The following is a 23,617-nucleotide window of genomic DNA, read 5'->3' as shown; positions in this document are numbered from 1 at the left end:
CATGCAAAGGTGGTGTGACTTTATTCAATTCCCTGTAATCCAAGGTCATGTGTCAGGAGCAGTCCGGCTTTTTCACTGGCCACACCAGGGAATTAAAAGGACTATGAGTGGGCTTTATGATGCCCACCTTCTCCAATTTCTGTAGAGTTTCTCCAATCTTCTTGTGCCCCTCAGACAATTTATACTGCTTAGTATTTGTCACCCACTGAGGTACAGGGGGGTGCTTAGCATGTCCCCTCAGAACTGCCTTTACGACATGTACCCTCAGTCTGAACTCACCTACAGTGGTCTGTAACCACAGGCCCTGCAGGGTATGAAACCCCAAATATATTTCTGGATGGGAGAAATGTATACAGTATACTCCTTTGGGGGTAAAAACCCTATTCTCAATGGGATTTGGGCTTTCTTCACTCTAATTGCCTTACCCCCATAGCCATCTATCACAGCAGGGGTCCCAGGAAAATACTCAAGGTTGCCATAAATCAGAGAACATTCAGCTCCTGTGTCCATCAGTGCCAGGACACATTGTACATTCACGGGTAACCAGTGAATTGCTAATTCTACATGTGGCCTCCAGTCTTCACTGCATCCCCCAAGGTGGGGGCCTTGACCACCACCCTCAGTCAAACCACAATGCCCAATTATCCTCCTGGGGGAGTGAGGCCCAGGCAGAGCCTGAGTACTCTCCCTAAGGAAGTCTTTCAGGGACATAAGTAGGACATGGGGCTTTGCATCTGGCTTCTGTGCTCTGGACCTCAGCAACTGGAACTGCTGCTCTGGCTTTAACTGGTGCCATTCCAACAAGATCCTACTGCACTGCCCAGGAAATTTTTATTTTACTACCCAGCCTTTATCAAATCCACCAACATCTGGAGACCTCCATGGGGATCTTTGCCCGTCTCCTTTCAGTCATAGCCCATTCTTCCTTCTGTGCTCTTATTGTTTCAACCTCCCCCAGATCTGCTAAAGTACGAGTAGCCTCAGTTATGGGTTGCCCTATGTGGGGGGCAGGAATAGTCACTAGAGACCCAAAGTGAGATGGGGGTGCTGTATGGAGCACCAATCATTCCTATGGTGAACAACTCCTCATCAGGGCCCTGGAGGCCCATATTATAGATGATATTTTTAATGCCCAACTCCTGTAACACCTGCTGGCGCTCTGCATACATTTTCAAGCTAGTGGGTAAGTATAAATCACCCTGATTAGGCTAAACTGCCCTGATGGCAGCTGTCAGCCATTCCAGAAGTACCTTATTCCCTGAGGTGTGATGGGCACTTTGCAACCACTGCCAGAGGGAAGGGTGAGTCGTTAGGGAAGCCAGTCTACTAGTTTCTGAAGCCAGTGTAACAATGTTTTCCACCCCCATATCCCAGAGACGCAAATGCCATGTAGGCAGAGGTTCCAACAGCTTCTGCTGATACCAAATGCTATGTCCATGAGCTCATCCTGGGTATAGGGGCAGAGCATGGAGTGCTCCACAACCTGCGGAGGGGGTGGCCTCTTCCTGAGGAGCCCAAGGTTGTTGCGTTTTTACTTTATTTACAACCTGGCAGGCCTTTAGTAAGGGAAAGACTGGTGCCTCAGGCAGGGACCTCAGTAACAGTTCTGCTCTCTGCTCCACCCCCTCATATTTCCCTAACATGTCCTCTACTATCTCCAGGGCTGAAGGCAATGCTATATCCTCCACCTCCCCACGGCCTCTTGCGACAGGGATTCTCCTGCTGCCTCCTCCCTCGCTGCTATCATATCTTCCAGTAGCACAAACTGTCTTCTCAGTAACTGTCTTTCTTAAAGACATCCCATGTCATAGTCCAGCTCCTCCAAGCGACGTCAAAGTGTCTCTCTCTTCCCTCAAAAACCCTTTCCACTATTATTCCCACAATCCTGGCTGCTACACAGCTACTCAGGGACTCTAAGCAGTCTTCTATCTTACGGAGGGCTAATTCCACAACTCTGATGTCTCCAAGGGCCTACTCATCCAGGAGGTGCTTTTCCCTAGATCAACTTCCCACTAGGGGCTCCCCAAGTGGAAGCCCCATGAACAGGGGGCTCCTGGGTGAAGCCGCACCATCCATCACTGCCAGAGGGGAGGGTGAGTCATCACTCCCCACCACAGCAGCCACCAGAGCCTCCCCACCATCCACAGGTGGGTTTCTGTGTATTTCACCACCAACTCCAGTGGCAGCCTGCCCCAGTGTTGCACCCACAAAGACAGATTTTGGGTTCAGAGGTACTAGCAACTACCACCAGGTGTAACTTCACAGGGTGGGGGGAATGTATGTTCCCAGCCCAGGGCAAATAACCTTTGAAGCCAAAATCAAAGGGAGAAATAAAGTGGAAAAAACTCATTTATTGCTTACAGCAGTCATCCACTTCTGCTTGCCCATGTCTCTTGTGACCTGGCTGCAAAAAGGGACCCCACCCTACCTCTCCGGCCCAGATATGCCCTGGTTCCCCCTTGTAATCACCTACTGATATGGAGATGGACCACTTCTCTCCAACCTTGGAAACAACTATTGATACAGAGATGCACTAAGACCAGGTGAGAGGTTCTGGAAATACTGCAGTTTTACCCACAATGCCTGCCAGAAAGAAAAAGGCTGATTGTTGGCAAATATGTGGAACTGTAAGTTTGGAAAATCGACAATATCCAGAAAGCTGAGTATAATGTATATACTGTGACCCGGCAACTCCACTCCTAGACAGAAATGGGTACCTATGTGCACTAGAGTTCATGTACTGGAATATTTGAAGACGTGTTACTACTGATAGTTCCCAAGCTGGGAATGAACAAAACATCCATCAGATAAATATGCAGTTTATTAACACAATGGATTACTATACAGCCATGGGAAGCATGGAACAAATACATGCAAAAAAATCTAACAAACGTAATGTTGGGCAAATAAGCCAGATATAAAAGAATACATATTGCTTGGTTCCATTCATATGATATCCAAAAAACAGACAAAACAATCTATGCTCTTAGAAGTCAGGTTAGTGGTTACCCTTTGGGAAGTAGCAAGGGGGGCTTCTGGGTGCTGGTAATATTACTGATTGGGATGCTGATTATACATGTGTTCCATTCGTGAAAAAGCATGGACTTGTTTGTACATTACACTTCAACAAAAATGCCTCTGCCTGGATTACCAACTCAGACTGAAGAAATGATTCCTTCCCTCTTGTGTGCCTTGGTTCCCTCATTATTAAAGTAGGGGTAATGGTGCTTACCTCATACAGCTATTATAAGAATCTAAATGAGTTAATGCACAAAACGTTTAGAAAAATAATATTAAGTTGGAGCTTAGTAAGTGTTAGCTGTCAGCATGGCTTTATCTAAGGTATGCTGTCCCCAAGATAAGTAAGGAGCAGCAGGCTCTGGGACCGACCCCCACAAGTCTCCCCAGGGAAACTGAGGAGTACTCTTGAGAATCCCACATCTGCTAAGTATTGCAGTGAAGAGCACGCACACATGCCTCAGGGCTATGGAATGGGAGCAGAGGAGAAACTGAAGACCCGAGGTGGAGAGCTGGCTGTTCCCCAGCCCAGTCCCATATATATCTGCTATACCTGCTAAAAAATCTATCACTAAGTGTAGCAGCCATTGCATCCATTGCCTTCAGAGAATCAGAAATGTTGCTCTGTCAGAGGGTGGGAAATGAAACTTACCAGGTATACGTATTTTGACATAACAGCATCTAGGGAAGTTGTGACATCATATGCTTCCTATTTTACCAAAGGCCAGTAAACTACCACAGGCATTTTGGTAAACTTTTATTATAGCACCCTTGTCCCTGGACCTGACCTCTATTTTGAAGACCCAGGGCCTTGACAGTGACCAGCTCATGATATAAAGTCTGAGGTAGACAACAAAGAGTTCATCAACAATGGGAAGTTCAGAATCTAGAATATTCACACTGGCATTTTCTCCCTGTAGGCAGACCCACAGAAGCAGCCAAATCTTTATGAGAAAGGTATCTGAAGATATATTAAAATACCATAATGGCAATCAGCTAAGAAAGGCTGAAAAATAATCTCCCTGGAGAGCTAATGGGACTGGAGATCTGGATGTCTAAGAACTGGCAGGCTTGTTCTGCCTCTCCACTGGTGATCAATAGCATACCCTGCCTCAAAGCCCGTTGCTTTGTACATCTCTGCTCTGATGCTCTTTTAATGCTGGAACACAAATTTACACAGCAATCATGTGTTCCATTTCCAGGTCTGGGGAAGTGGTGGACTAGGACTCGGTACTGATAATCTGCCTTTTAAAGTAATAACACAGATGAGTTGATAAAAGTTGAAGTCTCTAATCAATGCCTTCTCTCCCTGAAGGCAAACTTCTTTGGGGAGTCACACTAGAAACTGGGCACCAACACATCCCATTTGGATTCAGCTGTAAATGGCTAGTTTCTCTTTCCATGAACACTGTGGCTACATTATGCCTTCCCTTATTCTAGACCCAAAGAATTCAATTTGAGTGTTTTAGTTATATCAGAATCCAACTATGCTCCCAAATCAATCTTCCCAATTGTAGGTGGTATCTGTCGACAAGTGACTGACTTGATCTTCATTTCCACTTTCACCAAGGACACACTGAATGGCAGGTAAATGCCCTGTAGTCACTACCATGAACCACTTACTTCAGCGACCCAACAGGGAAAGCCATGCCCCTTTCATAACAATTACTCCAAGTCTTGAATAGAAAAATCACCAAATACAGAGACTGCATATTATGTGCAAAGCTTTTACCTTGGTGATGGGAGATGGTGGGTAGGGATTACCTTTTCCTAACTGTTCTTCTTCAGTCACTTCCCACTTAATTGTAACAAGGAGATGTCAGAGAGTAAAGAACAGAAAAGGAAATGAGGCCAACAGAGGTCAAAGGAAAGGGCACCATCCAGGCATGGTTCTGCACCCCTTCTGCACACACACGGCTCACTCAGTCCCCAGAGCCTTGCATGGTACACTTGGGCTCCTTTTGCTCCTTTCTACCCACTGGAGGCCCTGGGGACTCCAGCTTCCTTTTCTCTGTTTTGTATTACTACCAATTACTCCAACATTTGGGGGAATTCTCTCCCCCACTAAATGAGAATAGTGATAGGAAATAATACAGCTTTCATACTCTATTGAACTATCGAAATACTCTCTGGCATGTTCAGCAGAACTACAATGAACCTGGAGATACATGTAACAGTAAAAGCTCACTATCTCCTCCATCCCAGCACCATTACCAAATCTTAGTTAGCTAATGGCAGCCACCATAGTAAGAATTACTATAATTTATTTCCCCAAATGACTTACAAAAAACCACTAAGGCAAAAAAATCTGAATTTTTGTAAACTAGTAACTCCAACCTTGCAAACTGGGTATCGACAGGTTGCAGAAGGAACAAAAAGTAGGTAACCTGTGTTCTCTTGCTAAAAGATCTGCTATTCTAAAACCATGAACAATTCATGTATATAAATGAATAAGAGACTACAATTTTTAAACAAGTACTCTGGATAATTCTATAAAGTAATGTCTATTAAAACCATGTAGTGGATAAGTGATTTTTAAAAGAATATGCAATAATTGCTCAGCTTTGCTAAGTTTCTCACTACATCTAAAAACTGCCACGTTTTCTAAGTGGTGATGTAGAGTAAGGACAATAGTTCACCTAGGTGTCAGTTTTGGAAGGACTCAAGCAAGAAGCCAGGGCTGACAACTGTAATCGTTCTGAAATGGCAAATGCAATTCTAGTTAGTGATGAGATGCTGGATCTTACACTGTGCAAAGTCCACGTTTTAACAGAAGAACAAGAGAAACTGCTGCTTTTTGGGTCAAAGTTGGTAATGGACCTATAGCACATAGTGCCAGTAACTGACAGCTAACCTCAGAGAGAATTCATCAGAGTCTATCTGTAGGCTTCCTTTATAGTCACATCCTCCTGTGGCCATACCACATATAAATCTGAGGAAAATGTACAACATGTTCACATGAGAGAGTTTTTCATCAAATCTTGAGAAAAAGAACTATGGCATTTTATTCAATAAAGAAAGGTCAATCTGTCTAACTACATTCTTGATAACTAGAAACATTAATTGCTACGGTAGGACGTTCTTCAGAGAAAGCCTCTAAAATCCAAAACAATTCTATGCTGGCCTCTGAAATGTTCTATCCAGTTCCAGAAATGCATCCTATTAGCAAGTAAAGTAGTTATTACTTATAATGAAATGTAATCATTGGCCAAAATTACAGGTAAATAACTTTTATGACCATCTAAAATTTAGTTTTAAACTTACAAGTTTAGCAATATATATTGAACACTTATATTCAATTGTATAGAATGCAAACCATTTAACCTTGAAACACACTATATAACAAAACTATGGAAATGAGCACACCCCCCCTGCCCCACAAACCAGTATGCTCCCGCATCAACTCTTTAATTGCAATAAATTTAATACTGTAAACAAACATTGAACAAATCAGAGTTCTGTGAAAAGAGTTCTGTGGTTTTAACAAGTCATAATTTTTATGAGCTAAGAGAGTAAAGACAGATGGAATTCTTAGAATTACTTAAAAATAGATTTTTAAAGACAAAGGTCCCTATTCATTCTTATATACACACACAAAAGTTCATCTGTCACAGACAGCAAATGTTGAATTTATACACTGGCATTTTCCTGCTGCATCCTGCACATTTAGGACAATTAAAATAAACAGAAAGTTGTCAAATCTAGGATGGATCACTCAGATCTGCATAAGGTGGAACACAGCTGCTCTCGTGCTACTGCATATGTGCTCACTGCTGTTTCTCAAATGCAAAAACCAAGTAAATACCTAAAAAGAAAGTAAATAAAAGTTAGAGCTTGGTTTCTCACATCCTCAGGGTAAACAGAACATCTCAGTCCTGTTCATAATTCGGTAAAAATTCTCCAGCAGCTTTTGAAGAGGATAAAAATCCCATTATTTCTAAGAGTTCCTCAACTATTTTGAGTGACAGAACTGTATCTGTTTACATGAAAACAAGTACCAACCTACTGTAATATTGAGTGATACAGCCTTTGAGAAAACCAATTCAACAGCTCTGAAAAATCTCTAAAACAGTTTGAGATTAAGAAAAATGGAAAGAATGAAAGCAAAGAAAAATCATATGACATAACTCTTTTCACCTGGAGCAAGAGAGTGAGAATAACAGCACTGTTAGGAGCACTACTGACAGTGGTACTTTTTAAGTTTTCTATTCAGGAAACTAAAAAACAAAAATCTAGTAAGAACAATTTTAAGGAACATATATATGGAGCACAGTAAAATCCATCCAATTATCTAACTGTTGTGTTGTAAGGCCTGGTAAAGAGATAGAGCCAAAGCCCCATGATTGTGGATTCTTTGAGATATTCTTTATCTGGCCCCAACAGTGATATTCCTGCATGAATCCAGCACCTTAAATAAGGTTACCTGCTTTGATGTGTGTTCATTCAAAGACATCTACATACATCTCTGGTTCCCCATTTTGAATCACACTTAAGTTCAAATTCTATTATATATTTTCATAAGATACCAACAGACGTTATGTAAGAACGTATCTGAAAAGATGACAATTCCTTAAAACATTACAAGGATGTTCAGGTGTGTGCTAGGACATTTAAGCAGTGAGTCAAGATAATAGGCAACATAATTTGGCATCCATGCTCCCTGAGATAACTTCAGAACAGGGAACGGATGAACAATAGCAGACCATAAAATAGCCTCCCAATTCTCCATCTTTCTGTCCTTCTGATCCAACAAATACAGGAGTATCATACCATTCTTTTTGAAGTACTACTTTGATCATGCTACTCTCTGCTCCTTATCTATTAGTTCCCCATTTTTCTGCAAGGGAAATGAAATATGGCTGATGTGTAGCAGACAGGTGGACAGAAAACAGGCAGGGTGCTATCAACACTAAAGATTCTTCTAGAGGATAAGGAAGCAAAGCAGTCTAGAACATTCACGAGGATGTCAAAAGATTTAGGACAGGCCAGTATCACATAGCTTGCCCCATACTCCATGTTATCTTTTTGCAGTCCAACCCTGCCAAATCACCCCAGACACACTCATACCTACTGCAAACAACACAGCAGTCCTGACCTGCACTAATATACGGTCATTTCAAAACATTAAGAAGCAGTCTGATTTCAAAACGCCAATTCTTTCCTTTGTAACTCAAACTTCCTGAAAGTCTCAGGTATTGTATAAAATGCTTTCTGCACAGGGCACAGGTATTTCAACTGGGATTTAAAGAAACAAATCTTGAACCACTTCTAAAAGCAAATCGGCAACAATTCTCTATTGTCCTATCACATTTAAAGAATCTTCTAGAGGAGCAGTGAGTTTTGGTAATACTTGCTTAATGATTAGACTAGTAGGAGTTTAAAATATAGCTTCTTACACTTATTAGACTGTGACATCAGGCAGGATGTTCTCCAGCCCATGAAGCCCTCCAGTTTAGAATAGTGTATGCAATTTGCCAAAGAGCAGCAGACTAGTTGATCCCGAGATGGTAGATCCTAGTACAATTTGGCCATTGCTCCTTTCATGCTCTTTTCACATCCGTAATCTGTTTCTTCCTCAACTCTCATGAGTGCCATCCAATTCTTCACTGGCATGTTATCCCTAAAGTCTATATTTAATGTAAAAATACAGTTCTAAACTACAGCCAGTACCACCATCATGACCTTTGCCCAAAGTTGTTTTCCTTACACTCTACTTTGGGATTGGCAGGCTATCTGAGAAAGCTGGCTCACTTCCTCTCTAAACAAAGTAATGCAATGGGTAGTCAATGCACACATTTCTCAGTTTGTCAAAGAAAATCATGTCCCTAATATATCCCCCACTTCCATTTCGAGTAAGGGTACCCATGTTCTAAGACAAACAGGCTCAAAATGTTGGCCCAACCTGTCTTTCCTTTTCCTCTCTCTGTAATTCACCAAATCCTAAGAAAATTTTCTTTCACATGGGGCTTCCATGAGACATGGTCACGAGTACAGATTAGCAATGCGACTTTAATCAAGTTATTTAACTGCTTTCTTATCTGTGAAAAGAAGATAAAACTAATAGTAGTCAACTCACAAGGTTGTGAGGATTAAATGAGTTATAAGAAAAGCTTTCAGTAGTGCTTTGGGTACATGTTAAACACTCAGTAATGGCAAATATGATTATTTCTCAGATTTCATTAGTTTTCATTAATGATAACTCCCCTTCATCTGTTTTCCCCATTACAGTAACTTTAGCACTTAAGACAGTTTGCCTAGTAGTGCATTTGTGTCTGCTTCCAGTGGAAGGCACAAGGTCCTTACTTGTCTACTTTTTTACCCCCCAAAGGACTCTCACAGAACTTAATGTAATACTCAATGTTTTTCAAATGGGTTCTCTTCGATGACCACTGTGCATTCAACATGATCAACAAACATTTAACTGAACAGTTGGAACTACCTTTTAAGTCCACAGGGCAACCATGTAAGGGTATTCTCAAGAATATCCTGCTTACTGCTACTTCACTAAAGGTTCTATTATTTATTATGCTTTCACTGTCAACATCAGAGTGGCCAGATTTATATAAAATCCATAGATGTGTTCTCATATTTCCAACAGAAATCTGATGAAAAGACATCATATACAGATGACTAAATAGTAACAAGTAATCAAAGTGTTTAAGAATGCTTGTGAAAGTCTACCTGAAGAAACATCTTGCATCTATTTTCCCTTAGCACTAAACAGCTGTGTGAGAAAGGGGGTATTACACATACATACAGGGGTTTCTAAACATAAACACACACAACTAATATGTCAGAAAAATTCTAAAGTTTTCAGATTTTAATGATCACTTTGAAACAATCTTTGAAAATATCTGTAAATGTACATAGATGATATACTTACTTGTAGCTTCCCATTCTGATTTACTTAAGGTTCCCTAAAATTACAAAGAAAGAAAGAAAATTTAGATTGAATATGGAAGTACATCTATGCTTCTTTCAGTAATGGACAGAGGTGCCCAAACAACCCTAACTTCACTGAACATATGATTAACTGAATATTGTGATCTGAACATACAGAAGAAATCAGTGACATTAATGTTTAGTGTCATCTTCTTACCACTTTTACACTCCTGCCAAATTCTCTAAACTGCCGATTCTCAAAGGGTGAATTTGTGTAGAGGGTATTCCAAGTGTGTGTAACTGGAAAAAGCAACTACATTAAATTTTTAACTTGGAAAATGAAAAATAAAAAAGCCTATCTCAAAACATCAAATAGTATTACAAGAGGAAGATTTTGGTATTTTTACAAAAGGAATCACAAAATAAAGTACATATCATACAAAGGATATAAATTATATTTAAAATCTTATCAAAATACCAAAAAAATCTTTGATACAGTAATATATATGTGCTGCTTCTGCACATACATTGACTAACAAGAAATAATGGTAATTCTAGTAATTACTGTCATTTTGAAGAAGTGATGAACATAAGTAGTTTAAGATGTCACCACAATGTCTGATGAAAATATCTGTGACAAAGTCATGGCTACAGCTAACACTGTGGTATTGCTGCATCCATAATTAAAGAAAATGTGAACTTCCACATAGAAGTCAGTGAAAATGAAGATGGATTTTTTCCCATCTAAGTTCATGAGCTCCTGAATTTTACCTATGGAACACATGAGTTAATAGCACTTAGGTTAAGATAAAATGATATAGCAAGGAATATAACCAAGCCTTAAACTTTTTCTTCATCTTCAGCTATCACTCTATTCACAGTTCATGAAGTACATTTTAACCTATAGCCTATAGATTATAAAAAAATCATCATAACTTAGGGGAAGTGGACTGATTTGTATGTGATCTGTAACTCAGTGAACCCAAGTACTGTTCAAAACCACTGAAATAATTTCCTAAGTTTCCCTATAACATATGCTTTTTTAAATTGGCTATAAAATATGTTAAAAATGAAAACATACCAAAGGTAACCTTACTTGACTGTTTTTCATGTACTTTGCTGCATGTTCATAGTCGTCCACCTTCTCAGAGGCAAGTTTGGAATTCTCGTTTGCAGGATATGGCTAGGGAATCAAAGACAATTCCTAGTTAAGATAGTACAATGAAATTCACAATTCACAATTAAGCACACTAAATCACTGAAATAAAATAACTAAGACAATAGTCCCTAAGTATTACTATAAGAATACAAACTACACATACTTTTGAAATATGGGAAAAAAAATGGGTGAAGGGAATCCTCTAATGAAGCAGTGGTGATGGTCAACTTTGATTGTAATCATAGAATATTTACAGTTGGCCTAAACTACATCATTTTATCACCACCAAGGACCACTTAGCAGCAAACCTGGCATCCTAGGTTTTTCTGTTATAACACAAAGCTGAAAGAAGTTACTATCAAAAGAGCTAAATATTAATTTGAACATTATGATGGTTTAATAGCCATGGAAAGCATTAACAGCAATTAGAAATACAATAAATGAAAAACTCAAGTTGTCAGAGAACACAAGTTCAAGACGATAAATACTCCAGACTTCAAAATATAGGCTGTCTCCATATTTCCACAAGAATCTGAAAGGCCACCCCCAAAAATGCTGTATTAGAGGGTATGCTGGCTAAATGTTTATTCAAATTATCTCAAGCATTATTTTTAATCCATTTTAAGTAATCTCTTTATAACATGGAGTATAGTATTTTTTTGGTAATATATGTCAATCAAAACATAGTGAATTGCAAAGAATACTTACTTAAACAGCCATCTACTCCACAAAAAATATGTATTGTTTGTAATTCCTTTCTTTGTCTCATTACAGCAAACCAGCTAGCAAGGAAACACTTAAGACATAGATCTTTCTGACAAATTTTTAAGAAAATGATCCAGGAATGTCTACTTTGTTATCTTCTTTTCTCCCTTTCTTTATAAATATCCTGCAGAAAGCTCAGATATTAGAAGTTTAGCTATTTGTTTGCTGTTTAAAAAGTGTTTAGCTTTATGAATTCCCATACTGTTACCACTAGCAACTTTACTTTTTATCGCATCTTAACACAAGGGACTTAAGAAATACCACTTTCTATTGCTAAGTTTTTTTTTTTAACTGTCAATGCCATATCTTGTGGTTTTGTCATATCACAAAGCTTCAAAACTTTAATTTGAATGACTGCCAAACTACTCTTTTGGACACATAAGACTCCTCTATGTGATTATTTGCCTGTCACTGGAAGTCTGGTTCCTATCTCCTATTGGCAATTGTAAAAGACCAAACAACATATGATTTATAAAGCTGCAAAACTGCTTTTTCAAAATTTGCTATTATACATACATCCTATTACGTGTCTCTCTCAAAGTAGTTACTATTCCAGTACTATATTCAGGTGAGAAAAAAGAACCAAGTGTCAGGACTTTACAAGTACACCCCCTTGGCTCAAGTCTCTTCATTCTTCCTCCCCTCTGCTGCACTGCTCCAGGAGAACAGAACAAACTTCTGGTTCTTGCTTAAATTCTGGGCCAGCTGAACACTGACAGCTGTAGGAAAGGACTTTTTTAATAGCAAATATCAGAAAACAGACTCATTTACACCGCTGACCTGTACTAAGGCAATACCATTCTGACTGTTCTTTCTGCCTCCCATTGTAACATGTTCTCACCCTTGTTGGGTCATTCCTCTTCCGCTCAAAGTCTTTACAGGCCTGCAGAAGTGACTTGGTGAAGAAGTAGGAAAAACCAAAGGACTTTTTTGAACTACACCCTTTTCTGCTCATGTATGTGTCCCTGGACAGCCACAGTGACAGGTCCTATCCCAAAGGACAGTACTGGGAGAAAAGGAAGAGTGGAGAACCACCGCACTAAAGAAATACTGAAAAGTTCTTAGTGCTTCCTTAAACATCCCCTTCTTATGTTTCTCTGTCTTCACTCTTACAGTTTACTTTCTTCGGCCCTTTTAAATATGCACAGCACTTTGAATCTTTCATTACTGCAGTCCTCACCCTGTACTGAATTATTTGCTTATATGTTGATTTCCTCAATATACCATAAATCTTTGAAGGAATGGGACCCTGCTATCCCATATCCCACAGCCTACGTATATTTTTGAATAAGTTACACAAACCAATTAATTACCTACATGCTAAGAGAAAGTATAAATAACTGATTACTGTACACAGAGCACCATGGAGTAAAAATGATGTACTAAGGGCATGCACATGCATTGCAGTTTATGTACACACACATTTTCTAGTTTTCTCCTTTCCTTAAAACTAACAAAAACAAGCCTCTCCTCCTAACATAAAGCAAATACAAGCATTCCTAATTCTAAAATATAGGAAATATAACCAATGAAGAATATAACATTTTAGTGATTATTGGTTTCAAAAGACCATTTAGATTTAAAGACAACGACCCTCTTCTCAAAACTGTGGACAGCGCTATGTGGATACAACTCCACTGGGAGACTTTTGTTTGAAGACCACCTATAAACACTGAAAAAAACCTGAAAGCTAATAGCCATGTGACCTTGAACTAGTCATTTCTCCTGAGCCTCAGACTGCCCATTTACAACTGAAATGTGGCTGCTTTGCTACTTCATGGGAGTAATTATGAGGATAAATAAGAGTATTTATTTATTATTTGTAAGTATCTAAATTTACTATTGAGTATCTAAAGTACTTTAAAAAATTCAAAACTGAATAAACTCTCTACAATTTCATGACCATTTGGGTAATATGATTCTGCTGATCAGTAACAGAAATGCTGAGTATTTTAATCTGTCCAGCTAAACACCAATAAAGGACATAAGGAAAATTCATCAATGGCTACACACTGTTTAAGCTTGAGTAGGCTACCGTAACTGTGGCATCAGGGAAGTACAGAAATCCAGGAGTTAAAGCAGGTCACAGCAACAACACAGTATAAAAGACCCAGATCTTGCTAGCCAGTAACCAAAGAACTAAATTATATTGTATGGTCTATCAGCTCATCTTGGACCTGACTAAGAAAAGTTTTATATTACTAATGTAATCAAAGTGCATTACTGGAAGGAAGTAGTTCTCAACTGGGGGTGATTTTGCACCTGAAGGGACATTTGGCCATGTCTGCAGTCATCTGGGGCTGTCACAACTGGGGGTGGGGGTGCTAGTGGCATTGAGTGAGCAGAGGCCAGGAATGCTGAACTTCCTTAAGTGCACAGAACAGCCCCCCAACAACGAAATTATCCAGTCCAAAATGCCAACAGTCCTGAGGTTAAGAAATCCGATTTAAAAACAGTATTATCTAGAAAACAGAATTTGATGACAGCATCAATGATTCATTCAAATACTTCCTAAGCACCCACCACAGAAAGTTTCTGTGCTGACTCTGTCCTAGAGAAGAGTCTAGAGTACGTTATAAATAACCTGTAATTTATATAAATATTGGCTGTCTACCTGGCCTTGAAAGGAATCTCAGAAACAGCCAAATAAGTTTACCATGACCTTAAACTTTTACACCTTCTCTAAATACTTACCTCAAGGGCCTGCATTCTTTTTAACAGCATTTTGTTTTCATTGTTCTTAATCTTTTCTTCATAGAATTCCAGAAATGTTTTTTTGTAGATTAGTTTCATATTGTACTTCTTCGCCATTCTGTCCAAAAGAGATTACTCAATGAAAAGGCTTCCAAAATCCTTGTAATTCCTCAGTAGCTTACTTTCACACAACAGTGATGGTGACATCTTCTGGGCTTAACTTTTAAGCTAAGATCTCCTCTTTAACTCATTAGAGGATGCTGCATACCATGCAGCTCATACCATGCTCATAAGGAAACATGCATTCTAATGGGTCACAGGTAACTATTAATGTAACAGGTCAGGAAGTAAAATGAAAGGCTGTGAGATGAGAACTAAGAGCTGTAAGGGCACTTTTCTACTGATTCCATGTTACCTGATTGCTCACAGTGGCACTGAGAACAGCTGCCAACTCATTTTTGGTTTCTCTGGCAGAATATACTATTAATTTTTATCCTGCATTTTGGGCTGCTTCTTTGCAATCTCTTTGGCAGGTTTTTTTTAATCCAACTTCTAAATTTAAGGTTCTAAAGAGTTTGGCCCAGAGCCTTACTGCGTTTTCACTTTCCTACTTTACACACCTTACCAGGGGCTCTCCGTAGCTCAGCTGTGTCTTTTGTCACACTCATTTATCCACTGCTTCCTAGAAATGTCTGCCATGATGTGTTCTAGGCATTCTCTAACTTTCCATATCCCAGGCTGAACTCCACTATGTTGTTCTGCTAGCCAATCTTTGCTAGTTCAGTAAATCTAACGATTCATGCCAGAAACCTGGGAGCTCCCCATGCCATCTCCCCCTCTCCTATGCCCACCATATCCTCTCCACTTACCTATAACCTGCCCACCTCCTGCCTCTTCACTGCCCTCCATCTTGCCCAGTCACTATTACCACTCAGCTGCACCACTGCACTTCTTTCCCTGCTTCTGTTCTTACTCCCCCTCAATGAATTTTCTAACTGCAGCTAGACTGAGCTTTCCAATATGCATACATGTATTTTTATGCTCTTCACTGGCTCTCCAGCACTCTTAGGACAGAGTTCAAAAGCCTATGACATGGCTTCTAAGGCACACATTTGTAGGAATGCCACCTCATTTTGAGCCACCTGGTCCATGATTCCTTAAGACCCGGTCCCAGTGGCTGTCCTTCAGTTCCTTGAATGAGCCAAGCTCTTTCCCACTTCAGGGCCTCACACATCTCCCACTACTTGGGACATTCTCCCTTCCAGTCTTCAACTGGCCAACTCCTACTCATCTTTTAAATGTTGACTTAAACATTCCAGGGGAACCCCTTAAATCCTCAATAACATTAGGTCTCCCTATTATACTCTTTTTTTTTCCCTCACAGCATTTGTCAAGTTTATAACTATCTGCAGACAATACAAGGCAGCCTGGGTAAAGACAGTAAAGAGGCAGCAGGTAAATAAGGAGAGGAAGAGAGGAAAAAACTCTGAAAGGGTACATGGGAGTAAACGCTTGTGAGGTAACAGCTGAGGGGAGAGGGTGAAAGGAACATTTGTGAGCCAGTGTGGTTGGTATGTAAGAGGTATATGTGAGACAGGAGTCCCTGTAACTTGAATTAGCCTGCCTTGGACAGACAACATGAGTAAAATTAAAAGTCTCTTCTATTCCAGGCAGTTCATTTTCTATCATAAATCTTCAAAACAAGCCCTTAAGAATGAAACCAAGTTTAACAACTAAGAAATTTCATAATTACAAAGAACTGAAATGGATTTGACCAATTTGAATAGGTTTGCCACATAAAAACTAATGGTATTTTTGTTCAGTTTCTTATGGTAAAATGGCATTTCAAAGTGCCTACACATTTTCAGATTGTCTTACCAAATGATATGTTTCAGTAATTTTTAAAAAATTTAGATACTAAAGTGATGAATTTAAGTAGAAAATTTAAGTGCTTAATGCCAAATGATTTCCCTCATTTGTGGAGTATAACAATGAAGCAAAACTGAAGGAACAAAACAGCAGTAGCCTCACAGACTCCAAAAAGGGACTAGTAGTTACCAAAGGGGAGGGGTGGTGGGGAGAGGGAGAAGGGGATTGAGGGGTATTATGTTTAGTACACATGGTGTGTGGGGGGTCACGGGGAAGACAGTGTAGTACAGAGAAGGCAAATAGTGAATCTGTGGCATCTCACTACACTGATAGACAGTGACTGCAATGGGGTATGGATGGGGACTCGATAATATGGGTGAATGTAGTAACCACATTGTTTTTTGTGTGAAACCTTCATAACAGTGTATATCAATAATACCTTAATAAAAAAAAAGAAAAAGAAATTTAGGTGCTTACATATTAACATTTAAAAAAACCTTTCATTGTATTCTTAATCTTTTTGGGTATACTCAAATGACCAACTTTGTTAACCTAAAATACCAATCTAATATATTAAACACATGAAACAACCTGCTAAAAATACTTTTCTTTTATAAAGTTGAAGAGCAGTATCATATACAAAAGAATACTAATTTTAAGGGGAAAAATGTATTTAAAATTTTTAACTTTTTAGTTTTTAAACTGCGCATAACAATTTTCCTCATGTTAGCTCATATGCTACTTAATTTTCTTGTATTATTGTAAAAAATTTTCAGATATTGCAGAATTCTGAAAATCATATTATACCCTGAATTTCACAAGCTGACTGACAGATAATTCAAATAATCACCAGACAAAAACAAGCAATAAATAAAGCTCTTCTTTTTCCTCAGTTAATAAAACTTCTGTTCTTAAAAAGCAGGAAATCAAGTTCAGTCAACTGTGACATGCCCTACATTAAGTGAACTCTTCCACTCTCCCTATTAGGGAAAACCCCAAGACCAAGATGTCTTATAAAGCCTTGAAGCCTTACCTGATGAAGCCTGGTAGCCGGGCTTTCCCTGTGTCTATGGTTTGCCAGGACTCCTAGGAATTCAGGTGCATGAGTGAATACACTCCTGAATTGGGATTTTATTAGCAACATTGCCTAATTTCAAAGCTTTGTGAAATTTGAAACACCTTTCAATACCTATCCTGTCAAAAGGAGGATTTTGCTCTATGGGACTCTTATTACCAAAGTTACTAGTAGTTACTTGAAAAAAAAGCTTTTTGCTGTTTGCAATGTCAGTTATTTTCTGCCATATGGTGAAGCCAACAGGCTCCCTTTTTTACCTTCTACATAAAATTATTCCAGGAATTAAAGAAAACTAAGTAAGGCTTTTGGAAAACCTATGGCACCAACCCTGAATTTGAGGCTACAAGGTAACCTCTTTCTTTTACAAGGTTATACTTTTTTTGGGGTCTCATTTAAAATGAAAAAGGAATAGAAATGCTGACTTTTTTCCCCTCTCTTCTTTCTCTCTTAAGGCAAAAAGAGAACAGTAACAGATTAATGACATTCTTACTCATTTAGCAATGGAAAATAGACCAAGAATTCAGGGACATCAACAACACCCTCCAAGTTGAAGTCGTATTTGCAGCCAAATAAAGGATAATTTCCTTTCTTCTGAAATTTCACAGTATATATTTCATTTCCAAACGATTCTGTTTCTGAAACTTCAAGGCGTCTTCTATAAAGGTTATCCCCAAACCAAAATAAAAAGATTAAAATTGGTATTAGTTCATTTATTTTGATCAGATTATGTATGTGAACAAAACTATATGATGCAATTTTAAAGACATTTGATTAAGTTTTTAATTGGATGTTACTTTTAAGAAACAATGCACTCAAAGATCATTAACAATCTCACCAGTAAAATTAGATTGCAAGTAGATTTTACTCTCATGACAGCTGGTTAAGCCTCTGTGCCTCATTTCTGACCTGGAGTTAGACTAGCAGTATACCACCTCTGGTTTGATAGAGTATCAATCTCCAACTTACACATGAAAATGTTTTAGGGGTTCATCTGTAAATCTCTTTTGAACTTGTTTTGAGTTTCTACTCAAACACATTATCAAAGTGCTCATCCCTTTTAAGATACACATGGTATGTTTTATAAACTCTATTTCTGATAGTTGTTACTTTAAAATAAGCTTAATGCTGAGTATTTTTTAAACCACAATATATTTAAAAGTACTTACATCAGTTCAAAGCTATTGGGAGTGGTTCCAATAAAATAGCCTCCAGGGCTCAGTCTCCCACAGGCATTTCTGAGCATCATGTCAGCCTGCTCATAGGACTCAAATGAGTAATGACAAACAAACTGACAACTGCAGATGTCAAAGCACATTTCCGGGTCACGGAATTTGTCAATCAAAAGTTCCTGAAATAAATTAAAATGGGCCAAGATTTTGAAGCTAACTGAAACATAAGAACTTTCAGTGATTTCTAGAATTAGAGTCCTTAAAATAAAAGTAGACATGCCCCTCCCACTAACATATCATTTCTGTTATTATGTTTAATAAAGGTCATAATGAAATCTTTAGTTCTGGTTCAACAGAATTTGATTTGTTTTCATAGTCATTTTAAAAACCAGAGATTCTCAAATCATGTTAAAAAATAATCAACTATATTTAAAGGAGTTGATCCTTTCATTTAGCTTTACTTGAAAGTAAAATGATGTTGAACAGTAACTAGGGTTAAAAAAAAATACAAAGCTGGCCTTTGGAACATTTTTTTAAACGCCAGTTTCCAACTTCCTAGAAAAATACTACCACTTCTCACTTTCACAACTGCAAATAAAATGTGTAGAGTTAAAGGTACTTATAATAGTTTAATGAGGTAGCAAGTCAAAGAACATAAAGTTAAGCTGAGACTTTCACTATTCAAGTGTGTCTTAGTTCTTAACTGTCATAGTTGTAAAGAGATTCAGAGACAGGAAGAAGGTGGATAACATCAGACTCTGATATGTTGGGACACTATTCTAGTAAATTACAAGGTGAACAAATTTATATTCTAATACATTACTGGTAAGTCCAGTTCTATTTCAAAACACTGGAAGATAAATCTTGTGCAAACAGGAAAGTGACAAACTATTTAAAAAATTTAAATTATTAAAAGCAAGCAATTCCCAGAAGAACTTGGGTAGATTTAGCAAAATTTACCAGAAACAGAATTGAAACTGAAAATGTATATCCTAAGATTTTTAATGCTTCAGAGCACATTTTTAAAAAAGAGCTGTTTTTAAAACAAATCATTTACTGAAACTAAAATTTAAAAAAGTAACAAAATAACCAAAAAATCCTATACCTTTGAACTATCAGCAATTATAAATTCTGCATTGAAAATATATTCATTATCACAACAACGGTTTTTCATGTCCTCATACCGCTGCTGACATTGTTTGACAGAAATATCAGCAATATCTGGAAGGGAAACAGGTGTTAGTAACTGTCAACAAAGACCCACAGAGAGAAAATGTAAACGCAAAGATGGCACAAATCTAGACATTAATCTCAACAGATAAACTATGGCATGAAATCAAACCTTAGTACACTAAAAAGGTTTTTTCCTTCAAAGAAGAAAAACTCTTTGATGCAATGCAAATGCCCTATAGTTTTTCAAAAGGATTAAAAGCTTTCTTAATAGACACTGGCAAGTTCTATCACGATTTTTAAATGCTTATCACAAATTAAAAGTTGGAAGTTTAGATTCAAATTTGTTATAAAACCTAACACTATACAACCAACTTTGGAAATATCAAGTTTTTTCTTAATAAAATGTATTTGCCTTTTCCTTGTGTTGAGATTCGCACTGATGATGCAAAAGCAATGGTGGGTAAAATGCTGGTACCTCAATCATGAATACAAGGTAGTAACACCAAATAGTATTGGTAATAGTTAATGCAGTCTTCACTACTATAAACTAGCATAGGAAAAAAAAGCCAATTTCATTTAAGAATGTCCTTGATAAACCAGTAAAAATTAACTTTATTAAATCTTGGCTCTTGAATACATGTTTTCCATATTCTGTGTAATGAAATGGAAAGCAGTAAAATGTTTCAGCTATATAAAAATGTCTGATCAGGAGTGGGGTAACTGCCTTTTGAATTGTACTGGCCACTTTTTTCAAAGAAAACTGTTTTCACTTGAACCATGGACAAACTGGTTATTCAACTTGGCAATCTGGCAGACATTTTATTTTCTTGAAAATGAAGAAAGTAAGCCTGTCACTTCAAGGAAAACAACACACGGTATTTATTACCAATGATAAAATCTGAGCTTTCAAGTGAAAATTACAATTCTGAAAAACTCGTCTCTACCACCATGGGCTGGGCATCTTGCCAATGCTCAAGACTTTTCTGACTGTTAGTGATATTAAACAAATGTCATTTTTTAATGTCAACATTAGACATCATTTCTTGATGTCAACATAACTTAAGTGAACACTACTTCTCCAAATTAGAAAATCTTGCAGGAAAAAACATCCATTCAAATTGCAATGTAGACTAATGGATTTAAATATAACAAATTATGAAAAGTTCATCTATATGAATTCAGATTCCACACTGTAAATGACCTTGAAGGAACTACCATTTGTGATGTTCTGATATAGTACCAAAGATGAATATCCTCAGTTATCAGAAATGCTATTGAAAGTCCTTCATTTTACAAGTACTTATCAAATAAAGTAACATATCAAAACATGGAATGCAGTAAAAGGTGTGAGAATGCAATTGTTTCCTCTACTATTCCAGACTTGAGATTTGCAAACACTTTTCAAAATTCCAGTCTTCTCACTAAATGTTATTTAATTAAAAATACTTTTATAATTCTCCATTTTAATGTCTATAATCAATAGATATAACCACATACACAGCAGCTTTCAGGATCCTCAATTATTTTTTAAGCGTGTACAGTGGCCATAAATCCAAGAAATTTGAGAAATGCCAATCTAGGCAATACTTCATAGGTGGTGCCATGTACTTCCTGTTAATCATCACAATGGAAAGAACAGGAAGTCTCCTGTCATCATTCTTCAGTGTGAAAACTGAAGAGTGGATTCAGAGATTTGACTCTTTCAGTTATTAAGTTTCTATCAACCTTTCACCTAAAAGCTTTCACATCTTTTTATGCTTATTGCTTACATCTATTATTGCATGAAGGATAGAAAATAGTGATTGTCATCATTTCTCCTTTATTATGATTTTCAATAAAAAGGAATTCCCCTTTTCCTACATTTGGTTACCTTGAAATATGGTTCATATACAGTAGGGAAGATAAATATTCAATCTTTCTCCCTCCCACACTTAATTTCTGAATTTCAGATTAATGAGTAAGCTTTCTAGCAAACTCCAAGGGTGAACAAGATGTTTCCTTTTATTTGATGTGTTTCAGTCCACTGTAATCACACACCTTTTAATGAAGAAATTGTTCTATCTTTGGCCAGTGGAAGCCTTTTCAAGTTTGTGCTTTAAACATGACTTCAATCATCTTTCATTGCTTCTTTCTTTTAGGATTATAACACCATTGTTAATGTATCACAACTCATTTTAAGAAACACCTATCTCATGTGTACCCCCTAGATATCTTGTCATAAGATATTTTAGTGTCATTGGATAATCAGGTCCTTCTTATTTTCCACTTACCTAACTGGCCACAAATTACTCTTTCACATGCCATTTTTTATCTTACCAGTACAAACGAGCCTGCTAATTCTTCCCTTTTTCCACTTGAGCAAATCTCCGCCTTTACCACATCCCAGGTCCAAAACAGTGATATCACGTTTCTTTTTCTGTCGTACCTTTTCTAAAAATTCTCCTAAAAGAGAGAAATGTCATAATAAATGATCTCTTCTCCATTTTTACTAAAGTATAAATTGTTATGCCTCTAATAACTAACTTTTGCCCAACACATAAACTACTAAATGTTCATTTATGTAATTATATAATTATAACTTATATATATATATGTTATATAAATGTAACTTTTGACAAACATTTTGAAATATAACTAAGAGTTAATAACTTGATCCTCTAGTACTAAACATGCAAGAGTATGTGTCTGGTATTTTAAAAAATTTAAACACGTTTTTGAAGGTTACTTTCAGGATTTGATTCAACATTAAATATCAGCTATTTTAATTAATAATTAATACAAGATGACTCAACACTTGTTCGTAAAACACTTTTTTTTTGCAATTTTCCCTTTCCAAAGCATTTAGCTTATTATATACTTAAGTAAATCAAAATAATTACGGGATAAGACTATTTGATTTTCATAAAAAATGTCAGGTTTGCCACCAAAAGAAATATAAGAAACTACTCAAAAAATTACACATTCCTCCCAATTTTACTGTCATCAGAATTCTTAAACACTTTTAAGTAAAAATGGAATCTTTCATCCCATTCTACAAAATCACATTAACAGCCAATGATTATCAGCAGATCTCCATACATCCATAGCCAAATGGTTCAAATATTAAAGGTATACTAACACTTTTAGACAACTAAAGTATTCAGCAATTTTAAAACTTGATACAATCCTAAATCCTAGATCTACTCTTCCTGTTTGAGTTTAACTCTTCCTATTTCACGTGTACTATTTCTGACTGCTAAAATATTCTGTGTAAATACTTCTGCTTTTCACTATCCATAGGATCTTGCTTTCAACAGAAGCACAAGTATTCCATATTTAACTTTCTGCTATGAATCTTAAGAAAACAGCATTAAACAACATTGAAACAGTGAAAAACAAGAATTACAAAAGCTCTTTATTTCCACATAGTAAAACTAAAGACAGGGGAAGTGATCACCATAAATCAAAGATATCTTTATCAAATTCAAGAAGAGCACTCAACTAGTTACTGAGCTATAAGCACCAACAAGAAAGAGAAAATGAATGACAACGAATGGGTGTTGAAAAGAGAAAGGAAAAAAGCCAGAGAAGCAGCTGGCACAGGCCACCTGGACTGCATTAGGACCACAAGGACAAGTGCAGATAGCAAACAACCCACTGAGACAGCTGCTGGAACAACTGAAAAAGGAAAGAAAAACATGAATATGCTGACATCTAAATTTTAAAGTCTGACTTAAGTCTTTTTAGAAATTACCAATTTTCCTGATTATAAAGATAATACAACTAACAATGTAGAAAATATGGCTGAACTTAAAACACTTTACTGTGAAAAAG

The 23,617-nt window shown here is 37.4% G+C and overlaps 1 protein-coding gene across 2 annotated transcripts in view; it reads right to left on the bottom strand.

Annotated features, from left to right (window-relative positions):
* Positions 1-2,803: 2,803 nt before the first annotated feature.
* The window catches only part of RNMT (RNA guanine-7 methyltransferase), a 32,668-nt gene continuing 11,854 nt past the window's right edge, over positions 2,804-23,617 (bottom strand). The window contains exons 4-11 of one of the 2 annotated variants that reach the window (XM_017649541.3): positions 22,121-22,246; positions 19,737-19,852; positions 18,629-18,810; positions 17,953-18,117; positions 14,519-14,636; positions 10,982-11,083; positions 9,902-9,935; positions 2,804-6,823 (exon numbers count right to left, since the gene is read on the bottom strand). In XM_017649541.3, the coding sequence (XP_017505030.2) occupies positions 6,786-6,823; positions 9,902-9,935; positions 10,982-11,083; positions 14,519-14,636; positions 17,953-18,117; positions 18,629-18,810; positions 19,737-19,852; positions 22,121-22,246 (881 nt within the window). In that variant the 3' untranslated portion in view covers positions 2,804-6,785. The remainder of the gene's footprint in view (positions 6,824-9,901; positions 9,936-10,981; positions 11,084-14,518; positions 14,637-17,952; positions 18,118-18,628; positions 18,811-19,736; positions 19,853-22,120; positions 22,247-23,617) is intronic. The other variant, XM_017649543.3, reaches the window with a different exon arrangement.

The sequence above is a fragment of the Manis javanica genome, chromosome 9 (assembly GCF_040802235.1).
Source record: "Manis javanica isolate MJ-LG chromosome 9, MJ_LKY, whole genome shotgun sequence".
Lineage (NCBI taxonomy): Eukaryota > Metazoa > Chordata > Mammalia > Pholidota > Manidae > Manis > Manis javanica.
This window is presented reverse-complemented; position numbering and strand designations above follow the sequence as displayed.